The sequence below is a fragment of the Mobula birostris genome, chromosome 19, assembly GCF_030028105.1.
Source record: "Mobula birostris isolate sMobBir1 chromosome 19, sMobBir1.hap1, whole genome shotgun sequence".
In the NCBI taxonomy this organism is placed as follows: Eukaryota; Metazoa; Chordata; class Chondrichthyes; order Myliobatiformes; family Myliobatidae; genus Mobula; species Mobula birostris.
The window spans coordinates 9,588,911-9,605,384 of record NC_092388.1 but is presented as its reverse complement, the minus strand read 5'-3'; the positions used below and the strand labels follow the sequence as shown (position 1 = coordinate 9,605,384).

General features: G+C 41.6%; 1 protein-coding gene and 1 long non-coding RNA gene across 6 annotated transcripts in view; one reads left to right on the top strand and one right to left on the bottom strand.

Moving 5' to 3' along the window:
- Nucleotides 1-16,474, top strand: part of creb5b (cAMP responsive element binding protein 5b) — a 351,151-nt gene that overhangs the window by 310,693 nt on the left and 23,984 nt on the right. For all 5 annotated transcript variants that reach the window (XM_072283198.1, XM_072283202.1, XM_072283200.1 and 2 more), the window contains one exon: nucleotides 14,669-14,980. In XM_072283198.1, the coding sequence (XP_072139299.1) occupies nucleotides 14,669-14,980 (312 nt within the window). The remainder of the gene's footprint in view (nucleotides 1-14,668; nucleotides 14,981-16,474) is intronic.
- The window catches only part of LOC140212427 (uncharacterized), a 65,635-nt gene continuing 52,582 nt past the window's right edge, over nucleotides 3,422-16,474 (bottom strand). The window contains exon 3 of the long non-coding RNA XR_011889716.1: nucleotides 3,422-3,516. This is a non-coding gene — a long non-coding RNA (uncharacterized lncRNA). The remainder of the gene's footprint in view (nucleotides 3,517-16,474) is intronic.

Sequence of the window (16,474 nt, the reverse complement as noted above, 5' to 3'; positions counted from 1 at the left end):
TGTGTTTGTAGGCGAATTCTAGGGGGTCCAGTCTGGGTGGTAGCAAGCTGCAGATGTAATCCTTGACCAGCCTCTCAAAGCATTTGCTTATTATTGAGGTGAGTGCAACAGGACACCAGTCGTTCAGGCATGTAGCCTGAGTCTTTTTTGGTACAGGGACAATGGTGGATAATTTGAAGCAGGAGGGCACTCTACACTGGGAGAGGGAGAGATTAAAAATGTATATTGCTTCTGTGATGGAAAGAACTCTAGTTGCCTAAACAAGTCGGCAACACTGTGATGTTAATTAACAATTGCATGGATAATTAAGCAGTCAATATCCTCACTGTTTTTAGGAACAATGGAATTTTTTCTGGTTATTTTCATTTCTGATCTGTTGACAGTGTAACTCAAATCATCTGTTATTCATTCTTTCCTTGCTTTTTCTCATTTTCAGTAAATCCACCTGAAAATGAATGCAAATTGAACTACGGCACTGAAATTCAATTCCACTGACTTAAGTGGAACCAAATTTCCTCTGGGTAATTTAACACTTGCATACTGGGAAAGCGGTCAGCAAAGCATCTGGGATCTTCAGATGAAGCGATATTCCATTTTAAAAACACCCTTAACAAAATCATTACAACAAGGGCTGTTCTGGAGCCACCTTTACTTTTTTAAAAATTTGCTTTAAAGCGTTCAAAAATGTCCTGTGAATGAAAGCAACACACACAAAATGCTGGTGGAACACAGCAGGCCAGACAGCATCTATAGGAAGAGGTACAGTCAACGTTTTGGGCCGAGACCCTTTGTCAGGACTACAGGGTCTCAGCCCGAAACATCGACTGTACCTCTCCCTATAGATGCTGCCTGGCCTGCTGCCTTCCACCAGCATTTTGTGTGTGTTGCTAGAATTTCCAGCATCTGCAGATTTCCTCGTGTCCTGTGAATGAATATATTTTTGTGTCTTTATGTGGTATTAAATTTCCCTTCTAGGTTTGAGTCCAAAGATATCCAAATTATGGTGATTCTTTATATAATAGAGTAAATTTATTATCAAAGTACATTTATGTCACCATCTATTAATTTAAAATTGATGAGAGACCCTGATGAAGGGTCTCGGCCCGAAATGTCGGCTCCTTATTCCTCTCCATAGACGCTACCTGACCTGCTGTGTTCGTCCAGCATTTTGTCTGTGTTACTCTGGTTTTTCAGCATCTGCAGCATCTCGTGTTTATGACTTGTTACCTTAAGATTCAACTTTTTTGCAGACAGTTAAAGAAAATTGAAGAAATACAATAGAATTTATGATAAACTACACATAAATAAAGACTCACTAACAACCAGTGTGTAGAAGAAGAGAACCTATACAAATAAAAATAATACTGAGAACATGAGTTGTAAAGAGTCCTTGACAGTGAGTCTGTAGGTCGTAGAATCAGTTCAGAGGAATGGTGAATGAAATTATCTTTGCTGGTTCAGGATCCTGATGGTTGTAAGGTAATTACTTTTCCTGAACCTAGTGGTGTGGGACCTAAAGCTCCTGTCCCTCCTGCTGACGGTAGTAGCAAGAAGAGAGCGTGGCCATGATTGTGATGATTGGTAAAGGTTGAGGTGTTGTGTCCTGCTCTAGGTCTACATATTATGAAGGATGAAAAGACTTTTCAATGATACCAAGGGGATTTAGCAGCAGAATTCCAGGTATAAGGGATTTTAATCAGAAAAGAAGTGTGGAGATTAGGAGATGATACGACATGGGAGCAGATTTTGGCCATTCAGCCCATTAAGCCTACTGTGCTATTCCATCATGGCTGATTTATTATCCCTCTCAAGCCAATTCTCCCCTCCATAACTTTTGACGCCCTTACTATTAAAGAACGTATCATCCACCACTTTAAATATAGCCAATGATTTGGCCTCCACAGCCGTCTCTCCTGAACCTGGTGATGTGGAGCCTAAAGCATCTGTACCCCCTGCCTGATGGTAGTAGCAAGAAGTGAATGAATTCCACAAATTCGCCACAGTTTGGCCAAAGAAATTCATCCTCATTTCTATTCTAAAGAGACGTCCATGTGTTCTGAGGTTGTGCCCTCTAGTCCTAGACTTTCCCATTCTAGGAAACATGGGGAGTTGATTAAGACAGGTTTGTAAAGACTGAGCAAAGTGGCTGCTGTTAGCTGATGTCACAAGGACTGGAAAGCACAAAATGAAGATTGTGAACTGGTGATATAAATGGGATGTGAGGAGGAAATTCTCTGTGCGGTGAGTGATAATGACCTAGATCTCCTTGCTAATGAGAAGAGTGGAAGCAGGGAAGACAATCAATGATTTCAAAAGGAAGACAGTTGGTTCCACTTATGTCAATCAGCAGAGCATATAAAATAGTTTGCAAGTGTTTCTACAGGAATGTAAAATAATACTAGCAAGTGCACATTTGAGTTCTTTTCAGATACAGAAGGGGAATATTATAAAGATAAAGATTAGCTTTATTTGCCTCAAGTACATCAAAGCATACAGTGAAAATATATGCTTCCAGCACCAACATAGCTTGCCCATAATTTGTTAACCCTAATCCTAGCTGTACGTCTTTGGAATGTGGGAGGAAACTGGAGCACCCAGATGAAATCTATGCGGTCATGGGGAGAATTTACAAAATCCTTACAGACAAGGGTGGGGATTGAACTTCCGATCGCAGGTGCTGTAAAGCATTTTTCCTAATTGCTATGCCACTGTGTCACCCGTTGGGATAACGGATGGACTAGCACAATGCCTGTCATTTGTACCAACAAGGCGAGTTGAAAATCTGTTCCCACACATCTGAAACAGGAGGGTGCCTCATTGCAGGCAGAGGAACTGAGGTGCCTGTACATATGAAACATAAGAAATTTTGAAAATGTTCATTCCATTATCTGCTTTCATGTCTGAGTTTCAGAAATATTGGAAAGAACTGAATTGCATTGACAACTGAAAAGCCAGAAGCAGGGCAGCTATCAAAAACTTCCAGAAGAATTTTAGGGCAGGTCTAGTTCTAGCCCATTCTTTCACTCTGTTATGCTGTTTGAGACACAATCTCTATGTAGCACTTCAGCAAGACCATGTGGTCAAGCAACATAATTCTTTCAGTTACAACTAGATTCCAGCGAGCAGTAAACATTAGCAATTATTACACAGGACAACAATTTTTTTTCAAAAGTGCTGCTTCCTCTGAATTTAGATAGTCCGCTTGAAACTGAACACAAATCTAAATTCAGACTACTTGTATCATGTAGGAATTTGGAGAAACAAGGAATTAGCTTTTATTGAATATAATGCATTTAATTACATAGTGGTGCTGACGCTTTGGAAATAGTTCAACTAGCGTAAAAATGTTTTATTGATGATTTTCATTTGAACTCAGCATCTTGTGTGTCCAACAAAAATCAGCCAGCATTGATGGGTTCTAGTTGCCCTGATACCATTTCTCCATGACTGCAATGTCCTGGTGAAATCTTTCACCGTGCTCATCACTGACAGCATCAAGATTTGCAGGGCAGAAGTCTATATGGGAATACAGAAAATGAATCTTTAGTGACATGTTGCACTTCATGATTTTGTATACTCAAAGCCTGTTGTCAACCAGCTGCACATAGTTTGGTGCTCTGCAGTTTCCAAGAGAATTTTCAACAACATCCTGGAAAGCCTTCCATGCGATTTTCTCCAGTCCCACTAGAAGCTCTCCGAATTGCCTGCCATTGTTGACCAACAAAAATGCCTTCCTTAATCTTGACATCAATTATTCTGACTTGAATTATGAATTGAAAGAACAAATATAGGCTATATCAAAAAAATAGTACATGATAGAGGAGTTTCATGGTGATTGTCATGATCAGCAGCCCAAAATCCATCTTCCGATGCCTCATTTGGCGCATCGGGCAGCAACTTTGCCATTTTTTTTAGCATTTGTCTATTTTTTATGAGGCTGAGATGTGGACTGAACACTCAACCCAGCACAGATGGAACTCAAGCAAGAAGCCAGCTGGATTAGAACCCAGGACCTCTTACCCCAAGGTCCAGGTGTGGATGCCACTACGCCACCAGCATAGACCAAAATCCATAAGATACACCCAGAAGTATTCAGAAAGAAAATCTTTGTTGCCCAGTGTTATAGGTGACAGGTCTACGATGACTAGCCTACAGATTGTAGAAGATTCATTCTATTGAATTCACTGTCTAATTTAGAGTGAAATCTGACACCCTTAGCCAATGTCAAGGGTTTAAATAAAATAAAAATGTACTATCTATCTTGTATTCAAATAACCATATAACAATTATAGCACGGAAACAGGCCATCTCGGCCCTTCTAGTCCGTGCCGAACGCTTACTCTCACCTAGTCCCATCTACCTGCACTCAGCCCATAACCCTCCATTCCTTTCCTGTCCATATACCTGTCCAATTTTTTTTAAATGACAAAATCGAACCTGCCGCTACCAAAATCGAACCTCAAGAAGGAAGTTGTATAATTACTCAAAGTAGTTATCTAGATGTGCGCATATCAGAATCAGGTTTATGATTCATGACGTGTCATGAAATTGTTGTTTTGCACAGTAGTACAATGCTATATTATAAATTGAAATAATAAATACCTGCAGTACTGTGCAAAAAGTCTTTGGCACATATATGTATGTATGTGTGTGTGTGTATGTATGTATAGCTAAGGTGCCTAAGACTTTTACACAGTACTGAAGTAAAATTTATGTATAGCATTGTACTGCTGCCGCAAAAAAAAAATCATGATAAACCTGATTCTGTTGTGGAATGAGAGCAGGAAGGGACATAGAGAGGGGATTCATGATTGAGAAAAGGGGAAGGGAGAGGGGAGGGAGTGGGAAGCACCAAAGAGACATTCTGTAATGATCAGTAAACCAGTCATTTGGAATCAAGTGACCTTGCCTGGTCTCTCAGAGATGGGTGTGTCTGCACCACTTCCACACCCTGCCCACGGCACTTCACCTTTGCCATTCCCAGCATCCTTTGCTCCTGCCAGATTTACAAATTCGCTCTCCACTCCACATTGATAAATACAGTTCTGTGCAAAAGTCTTTGCATTCTAGCTATATATATGTGCCAAAAACATTTGCACAGTACTGTATAAAAAATTAAAGTAGTAGTACAAAAGGAGACCAAAAAATACTGAGGTAGTGTTCACGAGTTTATTGACCGTTCAGAAATCTGATGGCGGAGAGGAAGAGGCTGTTGCTAAAGTGTTGAATGTGTGTCTTCAAGCTTCTGTATCTTCTCCCAAATGGTAGTAAGGAGGAGGAGGCATGTCCTAGGGATGATGAGAGTCCTTAATGATAGATGGATATCAATTTCCTATTTAATCTATTATCATATTTAACATACTTGTAAATTAGCAGACAAAGTTACACAGACTATCTTTAAGTATTAGCAACCATTTGAGAACAGGAGCTCAAAAGATCATTAGTGAGGTAGTGTTCATTGTCTGTTCTGAAATCTGATAGTGGAGAAGATGGAAAGTGGCCTTTTCTGATTTGTGAACTCATACTCAGTTCCTATCTTTCTACTCCGTTCCTAAAAATTTCCTTCTTTTCCTTTCTGCTGTCGACCGTGTAGCTAGTGCAACTTGAAGTTTGCATATGAAGTTTGTATTTTTAAGGTTTTTTCATGTTTGGAAGTACTTTCCAGACATGAATCCTGAAGCTGTGGCTAGAGTTTGCATAGTGCTAATTGGGAGATGAAAGACCTCCAGAGTGTGATAGATCCACAAAACATTTTAGCAATGAACAGAGCTGAACACATATAACTGTTGCTCATCACAGCTAAATTGATTCACTGTTCCAAAAGATCTCAACTAAATAGTGGCCTACCAGTTACTAAGGAACACATGTTGTCCATATGTGCAATACATGCTTATCTGATGTCCAATACATCTGATCAAAATAAATCAAATAATCCTTTTCAGATAGAATATCATTAATAGTAATTTTAATCTGTTTATTTTAAAAATGGATCTTAATCATCCTAACAAGAACTTGAGAACCTGAGTACAGGGGAAGTTGAATAGATTAGGACTTCACTCCCTGGAGCATAGGATGAGGGGAGATTTAATAGAAGTAAACAAAATTAAAGGATAAAAGCAGTCAGGCTTTTTCCACTGAGGTTGGCAGAGACAAGAACCAGAGGTCATAGGTTGAGGGTGAAAGATGAACTGTTTAAGGGTAACATGAAGGGGTACTACTTCTCTCAGAGGGCAGCAAGAGTGTGGAACAACATGGCAGCAGAAGAGGTGGGTTCGGATCTGACTTTAACATTTAAGAAAAATTTAGAGTGGTACATTGATGGGTGGGAAGACAGTTGTCTGGGTGCAGGTCAATGAGACTAGGCAAATTAATTGTTGAGTAAGAACTAGATTGGCCGAAGACCGGAGTGTATGGTCATGCATTTTGGTAGAAGGAATAAAGGCGTAGATTATTTTCTACTTGGGGAGAAAATTCAAATATCAGGTGTGTAAAAGAGCTTGGGAGTCCTTGGGCAGGGTTCCCTAAAGATTAACTTAGAGGTAGAGTCTGTGGTAAGGAAGGTAAATGCAATGTTAGCATTCATTTAAAGAGGACTAGAATGTAAGTACAAGGTAGTGCTAAGGCTTTATAAGGCATTGGTCAGACCACTGTTGGTGTATTTTGAGCAGTTTCATGCCCATTATCTAAGAAATAATATGCTGGCATTGGAAGTGGTGCAGAGGTTCGTGAGAATGATTCTGGGAATGAATGGGTTTAACATATAAGGACCGCTTGATGGCTCTGGGCCTGTAATTGCTGAAGTTTAGGAGAATGAGGGGGGGATCTCATTGAAACCTATTGAATATTGAAAGGTCTGGATGGAGTGGATTTGGGGAGGTTGTTTCTATAGTGGGTGAGTCTAGGACCAGAGGATGTCCATTTAGAACAGAGATGAGGAGGAATTTCTTTAGCCAGAGAGTAGTGAAACTGTGGAATTCATTGCCACAGACGGTTGTGGAGGTCAAGTCATTGAGTATATTTAAATCAGAGGTTGATGGGTTCTTGATTAGTCAGGCCATCGAAGGTTACAGAGAGAAGGCAGGAGGATCAGGTTGAAAGGGACAATAAATCAGCCATGATGGAATGGTGGAGCAGACTCAATGGGCCAAGTGGCCTAATTCTGCTCTATGTCTTATTATGGTCTTATTGGAAGTTCTTCATACGGAGACTGGTTGTTTCATGGAACACCCTGCTATACAGAAATATTAGGGACATTGAAGTGACTCTTAGGCACATGGATGAGAGAAAAATGGAGGGCTATATAGGAAGGAATGGTTAGATTGTCCTGATGAAGGGTCTCAGCCTAAAACATCGACTGTTTATTATTTCCCATTAATTCTGCCTGGCCCGCTGAGTTCCTCCAGCACCTTGTGTGTGTTGAATGGTTAGATTGATCTAAATAGGTTAAAAGTTCAGGGCAACATCGTGGGCTGCAGGGCCTGTACTGTGCTGTATGTTCTATTTTCTAAAGTTCCTTTGCTGCTATTGCTATCTATTACAGTACTCATACTAAAATAACACCTGGCTCTATGATATTGTAAACACTTTTTACATTCATAATTTGAACAAATCTTTCGTCTATGCATAGGTGAGAGAAAAAGGCCAAATGCTTTGCAAAGGGAAAGGATGTACTGAATAATACATATAAATGTGTACAGTGAAAAAATCTGATGCCTGAACATTTCAGAAATACCGTTTACTTTATTTATATTATTACTCCCAACTCAGTGTCTCAAAACCTATTGCCGTTATGATGACTATATCAAAGTTCAAAAGTTCAAAGTACATATCAGAATCAGAATCCTTTATTATTGCCAAGTATGTGGACACATACAAGGAATTTGATGCCGGTTTCCCTGAGCTCTCGCTGTACAGAATCAAAAAGCAAACAAAACAATAGTGCAAATAATCGTGAACTATATACAATGAGGTATACCTATGTATGTACAGGTGGACTTGGTTTATAATAGACTAAAATTCAAGTGTTCATAAGACTGATGGCATACGGAAAGAAACTGTTCTTGTACCTATTTGTCCTGGCATACAGTGATCTAAAGCACCTACCAGAAGGAAAGAGTTGGAACAGGTGATGGCCAGGGTGTGATGGGTTGTATATATCACCATATACAACCCTCAGAAGTCACTTCCCTGTGGCCATACTCAGCAAATCTAGAGAAAAATAACTATAACAGGAACAATGAAAGATCAATTAGAGTGCAGAAGACAACACTGTGTAAATGCAAATATAAGTAAATAGCAATAAATAATGAGAACATGAGATAAAGAGTCCTTAAAGTGAGATTATTGGTTGTGGGAATATTTCATTGGATGGGCAAGTGAGTGTAGTTATCCCCTTTTGTTCAAGAGCCTGATGGTAGAGGGGTAGTAACTGTTCTTGAACCTGATGGTGTGAGTCCTGAGGCTCTTGTAGCTTCTACCCGATGTCAGCAGTGAAAAGCGTGGCAGGGGTGGTGGTGGGTGGGTGGGGGGGGAATTCCTGATGATGGATCCTGCTTTCCTATGACAATGTTTCATGTAGATGTGTGCTCAATGGTTGGGAGGCTTTACTCGTGATGTACTGGGCTGAATCCTTTTGTAGGATGCAACTGAGATTTCAAAGGTACTCTAACTGTTGTAAAATACCAATAATCCCCCATCTGAGTATACATAAATCAGGATGTTTCAGCATTTAGCTCATCAGGTGATGTTTGCAGTGCAAGCTTTTCACTCACTGGGGTCCCTGTTCTCACGCTCTCCTGAAACTCAACTGGTTCACTGCAACATGCATTATTTCTGTGTGGGACAACCTGTACAAATATTGACGCAGCCCAGTCTAAACTTCTAATAAATAGCTATAATTATCTGAAAGAAGTGGGTTATGATAGCAGAAGGTAACTTTATATATATATTATTGATAAAGAATGTTAATGAGTCAGTGGTGGAGGGAAGCAAATGGAAACAAAGTGGACATAATTTTGCTGTTTTAAAAATAAATTGGGCAAGCAGGGAGAATAACAAACGTACAAGACTGCAAAAGTTTCGGGCACATACTTGTAGCTAAAGAGCCTAAGACATTCACACAATACTGTAGTAATTTTATGTATTGCACTGTACTGCCGCCACAAGGAAACAAACAAATTTCATGATATATGTGAGTGATGATAAACCTGATTCTCATTTGGGTCTCTATTGTGGACTGAGAGTGGGAAGGGGTCAGGGAGAGGGGAATCATGTTTGGGAAAAGGGGCAAGGGAGAGGGGAGGGAGCAGGAAGCACCAGAGAGCAGTCTGTAGTGATCAGTAAATCAATTGTTTGGAATCAAATGACCTTGCCTGGCATCTCAGGGCTGCACCCATACGCCCCCCCCCCACTATCCCCTAGTACTCCTTCTCTGCCACCTGTCCCACACCCCTCCTGTGGTGCTCCATTCTCACCATTCCCGACATCCTTTGCTCCCGCCAGATTGACAAACTCGCCATCCACTCCATGTTAACAAATACCATACTGTGCAAAAGTCTTAGGCACCCTAGCAATACACATGTGCCTAAGACTATTGGACAGTAATGTACAACATAATTACAGAAACAGTGAAAGATAAGAACTTTGAAAAGTAAGAAATTTGTTCTAGAGCTTCCGATTGAACAATAATGTGGGCGTACCGTGGAACAGTTGCTTGAGAAGAAAGTGTGGCATTTAAATAGGATTTTCAGAAGATTTATGCTATAAGCAATATAATTTCATGTCAATACATTCTAGACAAAGCCATCTAGTATCTTTACTTTTCTGATGTAGTTTTCAATACTGTATGGAATAAAGGCTGAGGTTTAGGAGTATTAATGAAATGATACAGAATTAATAGTTACAGAATACTGCAGCACTTCCACCAAAGTGCATGATTATACACTTCTGTAAACTATACTCCATCTGCCCCTTACCTCCGACATTCCCCTACACTTCCCTCCAATCACTATAAAATTATGCCCTCTAGTATTAGTTTCATTTAAATTAGCTTAATTTTGCTTAATTGTGAAGATGCTGAGATAAGATTCCTGTATTCAATCAGTGTAGCGAAGATAAATCTACAAGTTTTGTAGCCTCCCTTCTTCACAGTGTCAGAGATTGCTGGCCTCTGCAGAATTTTCCATCAGCGAATTTCATTGGACGGTAAACACTGCAACATCATCTTCTCCCTGATGTTCAGCCGCCACTTCCAAAACCAGAGACTGGATGAATAATTTGTAAATGTAGTCCATTATGAAGGACCCTCACCATCCAGGATATCCCCACTTCGCTTGACAACCATCGGGGGAGAAGGGACACAGAAGCCTGAAGACTCAGTGGCTTTTGACCAACGTTTCCCCTCCCCCATCAGATTTATCAAAACTTCCTCAGTATTTTGCTCTCTTTTTGAACTATTTATTTTAAATATTATTACTACAACTTATAGTAATTTTATAGCACTGTACTGCTGCCACAAAACAACGAATTTCATGATATATATCAACGATCTTTACAAAAAGCTGATTCTGATAATCACTGTCCAGTTCTGATATTAAAATACGTCTGTGGTCCCGGTATTGAAACAATACCCTTTCTGTAGCCCCGATACAGTATTCAACTTCTCAAGTGACAGTATGGACCTGATAGTTAAACTCCTCTGGCAACAGAACAATCCTTACTTAAAAAACCTCAAGAGCAGGGGTTCTGAACCTGGGGTCCACAGATCCCATGGTTAATGCTGAGGGTCCTTTGCTTAAAAAAGGTTGGGACCCCTGCTCGAGAGAGAGTCCAAATCCTAACCTCTTGCAGTGCCAGAACAGAGCTTAAACCCCTCCAGTGACAATATAATCCTCACGTTAAGCTCCTCTTCTAGTGACAGTACAGTTCTCATGTAATATTACTCCGATTGTAACTTTACAATCCTGATGTTAAAGTCGCATCTGTATATTCAGTTGTTTTACAGCTGAAGTAATTATCCTTCATAATGCACACACAGCCAAGAGGTGCTTCCAGATGGGATTATGGTTGAATCCTGGGATTACATCCTAGACCAAAGGGGAAGATTTAGAAATGTTTGCCATATTTGGCTTTCACTTTTATCTTGGTAACATGTGGAAAGTGATGGATTGTCTCTTTGTTTTGGTTTTTCTGTAGAGCGGTCAGAAACCTGCTTATTCAGGTAACTGTTTATCTGGACCTGACTGTGTGAATGGCCTGCAGATCAATTTCATGACTGTTAGCCTTCTGTTCACAAAGCTGACAGAGCAGACTGAGCTCGACTGCAGCTGTTGCGAGCATCGTAGCCGGCCAAGAACACATTGATCGGTCTCAGCGTGAAGGATCAAGAATTTCTGCAAAAAATTAATGAGGCACCAGGGCCTGATCAATGGTGTCTTAGAAGATCCTGCTTCAGGTCACTTAGCTCCACGCTGTTTCTGTGATCCAGCCCATCTGGCTGTCTTTTTACACTGGGGTCTGATGAACGAGAAGCTTGCAAAATCCCGTTAATCTTTCAAAATTACTTGTCTTGACTGAGGACCAGCTGCATGCATTGCTGTTACATTATACATTGCTGTTGTTTGTTAAAACCACCAACTGGTTTTAATGTCACTTTTTGAATGTCTGAGGCAATGTTCCGTCAGATTCAGATTCATTTATTGTCACATGTACATCGAAACGTACAGTGAAATGTGTCGCTTGCGTTAACAGCCAACACATCCGAGGATGTGCTTGGGGGCCGCCTGCAAGTGGCACCACACATTACACGCCCACAACTCACTAACCTTTACCTGTACATCTTTGGGATGTGGGAGGAAACTGGCACACCCAGAGGAAGGCCGCGCAGTCATGGCGAGAATGTGCAAAAAACTCTTTACAGACAACGGCAGGAACTGAACCCTGATCGCGATTTGCTGGCACTGCAAAGCGTTGTGCTAGCCAGTGCAGTGCCATGCTGCCCTTCCAGGACCTTGCTGAGGCCTACTTGCCACTTGGAGCCCGTCAAGTTGCTGGAGATTTGCTTTGTTTGATCATCAACATGATAGATGTAAATCCAGGCAATGTGCCAAATCCAACTTTATTCTGGACTTCGGCCAAACTAGAATGTCGGTATGCTCCAATACTTGCACATAAATAAAGATTAGCTTTATTTGTCCCATGTACATTGAAACATCAAAACATACAGTGAATTACATCACTTACATCAAATCACATCAGCAAGGATTGTGCTGGAGGCAGCCCACAAGTGTTGCCGTGCTTTCAGTGCCAACGTAGCATGCCCACCAGTTACTAATCCTAGCCCATACGTCTTTGGAATGTGGGAGGAAAAATGTTAAATAGTTAAATTAAATAAGTAGTGCAAAAGAATAAAAAGTAGTGAGGTAGTGTCCATGGGTTCAATGTCCATTCAGATGGGAAGAAGCTGTTCCTGAATCAGTGAGTGTGTGTCTTCCAGCTCCTGTATTTCCTTCCTGATAGTAGCAATGAGAAGAGGGCAAGTCCTGGGTGATGGGGGTCCTTAATGATGGATGCCACGTCCTGAGGCATTTCTCCTTGAAGAGGTTCCGGATGCTGGAGAGGCTGGTCCCTGTGGCAGAGCTGACCAAGTTTACAACTCTCTGCAGCTTATATCGATCCTGTGCAGTACCCACCCCCCCTTACCAGACAATAACGCAGCCAATCAGAATACTCGCCATTGTACATCTGTAGAAATTTGCAAGCGTCTTTGGTGACATACCAAATCTCCTTGAACTCCGAAGGAAATATAGCCGCTGTTGTGCCACCTTTGTAGTTGCGTCGATCTGTTGGGCCCAGGGTAGATCCTCAGAGGTGTTGACACCCAGAAACTTGAAGTTGCTCATTCTTTCCATTTCTGATTCCTCTATGAGGACTGGTGTGTTCCCTCATCTTACCCGTTCTGGTGTCCACAATCAGTGCTTTGGTCTTACTGCCATTGGGTGCAAGGTTGTAGCTGTGACACAACTCAACTAGCTGATATAATTCTATTTCCATGCTAGCAATCAGTGATTGGGGTTTATTACCCACAGCTAGCATGGTTTGCTATGCTACCGAGCTGGCCAAGTTACAGGTCATCCAAAAAAATATATACTATTTTATCTTTTTTCATTTTCTCACTTTTGTTTTTATCATCTGTAGTGACTGCGTCAAACTCACTTACAAGTGACTTGTTGCTGTTTTATTTTTTTATCTGGTACCATATTCCAGCTTTCTTCCCAGTTTTGCTCTCCTTAATTTGTTCTCAGCTTTTTTCATTTTAATTTTACTTAATTTTTTTTATTTATGAAGAGTAAATTATTGTTGCTCAAGAATTGTGCAAGAAAAACGTAAACGTGTCTCAGTGCAATTTTTTTGCCCCCCTGCCACCGTGATATCCCTTTGCACTCATCTCAGATGTCATCAAAATGGCAGACACTGAGCTGACTGAGAGAGGTGCTTTGCAGATCTAATGCTGGGATGCTGGGTGGAGTATGCTCCATCTTCCGTTTTGGGAGGAGTTGAGTTTTTCATGGTTCAGGTTGGGACATTTGGGTGTGGAGGGTCATCTTAAGTAATGCATTCAGGACCAGCAGCTTACCGCTGAAGGAGACCCTTAACGGGAGACAGGTGTGGTGGATGAATTATACAAAACTCAGATCTCTTTCTTTAGCCAGAGGGTGGTAAATCTGTGGAATTCATCTCCACAAACAGGTGTGGAGGTTAAGTCATTGGGTATATTTAAAGCGGAGATTACTAAATTCTTAATTCATAAGGTGTTGAAGGTGTCAGGGAGAAGGCAGGAGAATGTGTTTGAGAGAATAATAAATCAGACATGCTGGAATGACAGAGCAGTCACGATGGGCCAAATGGCCTAATTCTGCTCCTATGACTTATGGAATCAACAAGCAGCCTGCCAGAGGGATTGGCAACATTGTGCATCTTGACCTAAAACGTTGACCATCTCTCTGTCTCCATAGTCACTACTTGACCTGAATTTCTCCAGCAGACTGTGTGTTGCTTCAAGTGAGTACCTTGGCAGTCTTGTGTCTCTAGAATGTATATGAATGTTCATGTTTTTACAAAGAAAATAAATGATTTTTGCTGTAAAAACATGAAAACCACTTGGCTCAGAATGTTTTACAAGAAAACCTTCATAAAAACAGCTTCTTTAAAAACAAAGAGAAGTCCATATGCTTGTCAATGAAATGCACACTATTAATCTTGTAATGGAGTTCTTCTTCTTAAGTCCATCACCCCTTCTGGGGCGTAGGCCGCCGACAGCAGGTGGGCAGAGTCCCCCATCCTGGGCTGAAGGTTAGGGTGTGGCTTTCACTTTCATCACACCAATTTAGGCAAAAGTCCCAGGGATGAGGTCTTCAAATCATTTCTGGGTTTTTACGGGATGGGGGTTGCTAGCCCCATGCCAGCGCTCCTCCTTTCACAGCTGGGCTTGAGAGCATCCGTAGCAGAGTTTGTAATGAAATATAATTGGATGAAGTTTAATACCAGCGTTACTTCTGCTGTTTTTCTCAGTCATTTGGGGGATTTGGATTCTGGGTAGGTCATGTGTGTAACATCATTAATATTAACAAAGAGGTTTTAATTAGTGGTTTTTGCTTTGTTTATTTTGCAGAGACTTAAAGCAGCACTGAGTCAGCACCCGAGTGCTCTGTCAAACGGAAGCATGAATATGATGGGACAAGTGATGGAAATGATGACGTCCAGGCAGGAGCCGGCGCCACAGCCACATCACCCCATGCACTCGCATGCACACCAGGCTCCGCCGCAGCACGCCTTCACGCATCAGCACCAACCACACCACCAGCAGCATCACCCGCACCACCACCAACAAAGCCACACCCACTCCCATCCAAACTTACACGCACACAACCCGCCGCATCACAATCCTCCGCTTCAGCCTCTGCCCACGGGAGCGCAAAATCAGGTAAATGGTTCTGACGTTATTGAAGTGGATCCCGATGTGAAGATAATGTAAGAATCGGGGGATTAGATTAGCTTTATTTGTCAGATGCGGCCAACACCATCTGAGGCTGCGCCAGGGGCAGCCCACAAATGTGGCCATGCCCACAATTTATTAACTTAATGTGGGAGGAAACTGAAGTACCTGGAGGAAACCCAGATCATCACGGGGAGAATGTAGCTGGTGTTTAAAGCAATGCACTCACATCGCAGTACACGGCCGCCTCAAGTTTCCATTGTCATTCAGTATGATCGTGGCTGATCTGTGCTGGTGCCCCAAAACCAGGCAGTTCAAATGGTTTGACACAGACTAGATGGGCCGAAGGGCCTGTTTGTGTGTTAGTTTTCTATGACTCTGTGACTCTAACAATTATTTCTCCAAGGATTGAGTACAGCTAGCACTCTGAATCTATATTGTTTTACTCAGGACAAATAGCTGGCATCTAAAATTCTATATATGCTATATGCTTTGACAAAATAGATTCTCAGTTATTTCCAATCTTCAGCAAGTGGTTTAAGGATTTATCTTCTGTTGATATATGTGGGCACCTTCTTATGGGTATGTTTAGAGTGAAAATGAAGAGGATGTTTCCAGTAGTGGGAGCAGCTAGGATCAGAGGGTACAGCCTCAGAATAGAAGGACATCACTTTGGAACAGAGAAGAGGAGGATTTTCTTTAGCCAGAGGCTGGTGAATCTGTGGAATTCATTGCCACAGATGGCTGTGGAGGCCAAGTCATTGGATGTATTTAAAGCGGAGGTTGACAGTTTCATGATTAGTAAGGGTATCAAACATTATGAAGGGAAGGCAGAAGAATGGGAATGAGGGGGAATATAAACGAGCCATTCTGGATTGGCGGAGCAGAGTCGATGCAGTGGCATGGTGCTATATCAATTTCGTGATACACCACCAGCTCTAAGATCAGGGTTCAATTCCCACTGCTGCCTGCAAGGAGGTTGTATGTTTTTCTGGTAACCACATAGGTTTCATCAGAGTTCTCCCCTTTCCTCCCACCATCCAAAGATGCTTAGTGGGGTTAGTGGGGTGTGGCACGCTACGCTGGTGCTGGAAGCATGGTGACAATTGTGGGCTACCCAACACATTTCTCGCTGATTTGATGCAAATGTCACATTTCACTGTATGTTTCAATGAACTTGTGACAAATAAAGCTAATCTTTCTTCTTTCTTGAATAGTCTAATTCTGCTCCTATGGTCTTCACCTCTGTGCCCATTTGATGTGCCGAATAGCCTAATTCTGCTCCTGTGTCTTATGACCTAGCCTCCAGAAATCTACAGCGTATAAGTGATCATATCAACCAACACACATCAAAGTAGCTGGTGAACGCAGCAGGCTAGGCAGCATCTCTAGGAAGAGGTACAGTCGACATTTCAGGCCGAGACCCTTCCTCAGGACTAACTGAAGGAAGAGTTAGTAAGAGATTTGAAAGTGGGAGGCGAC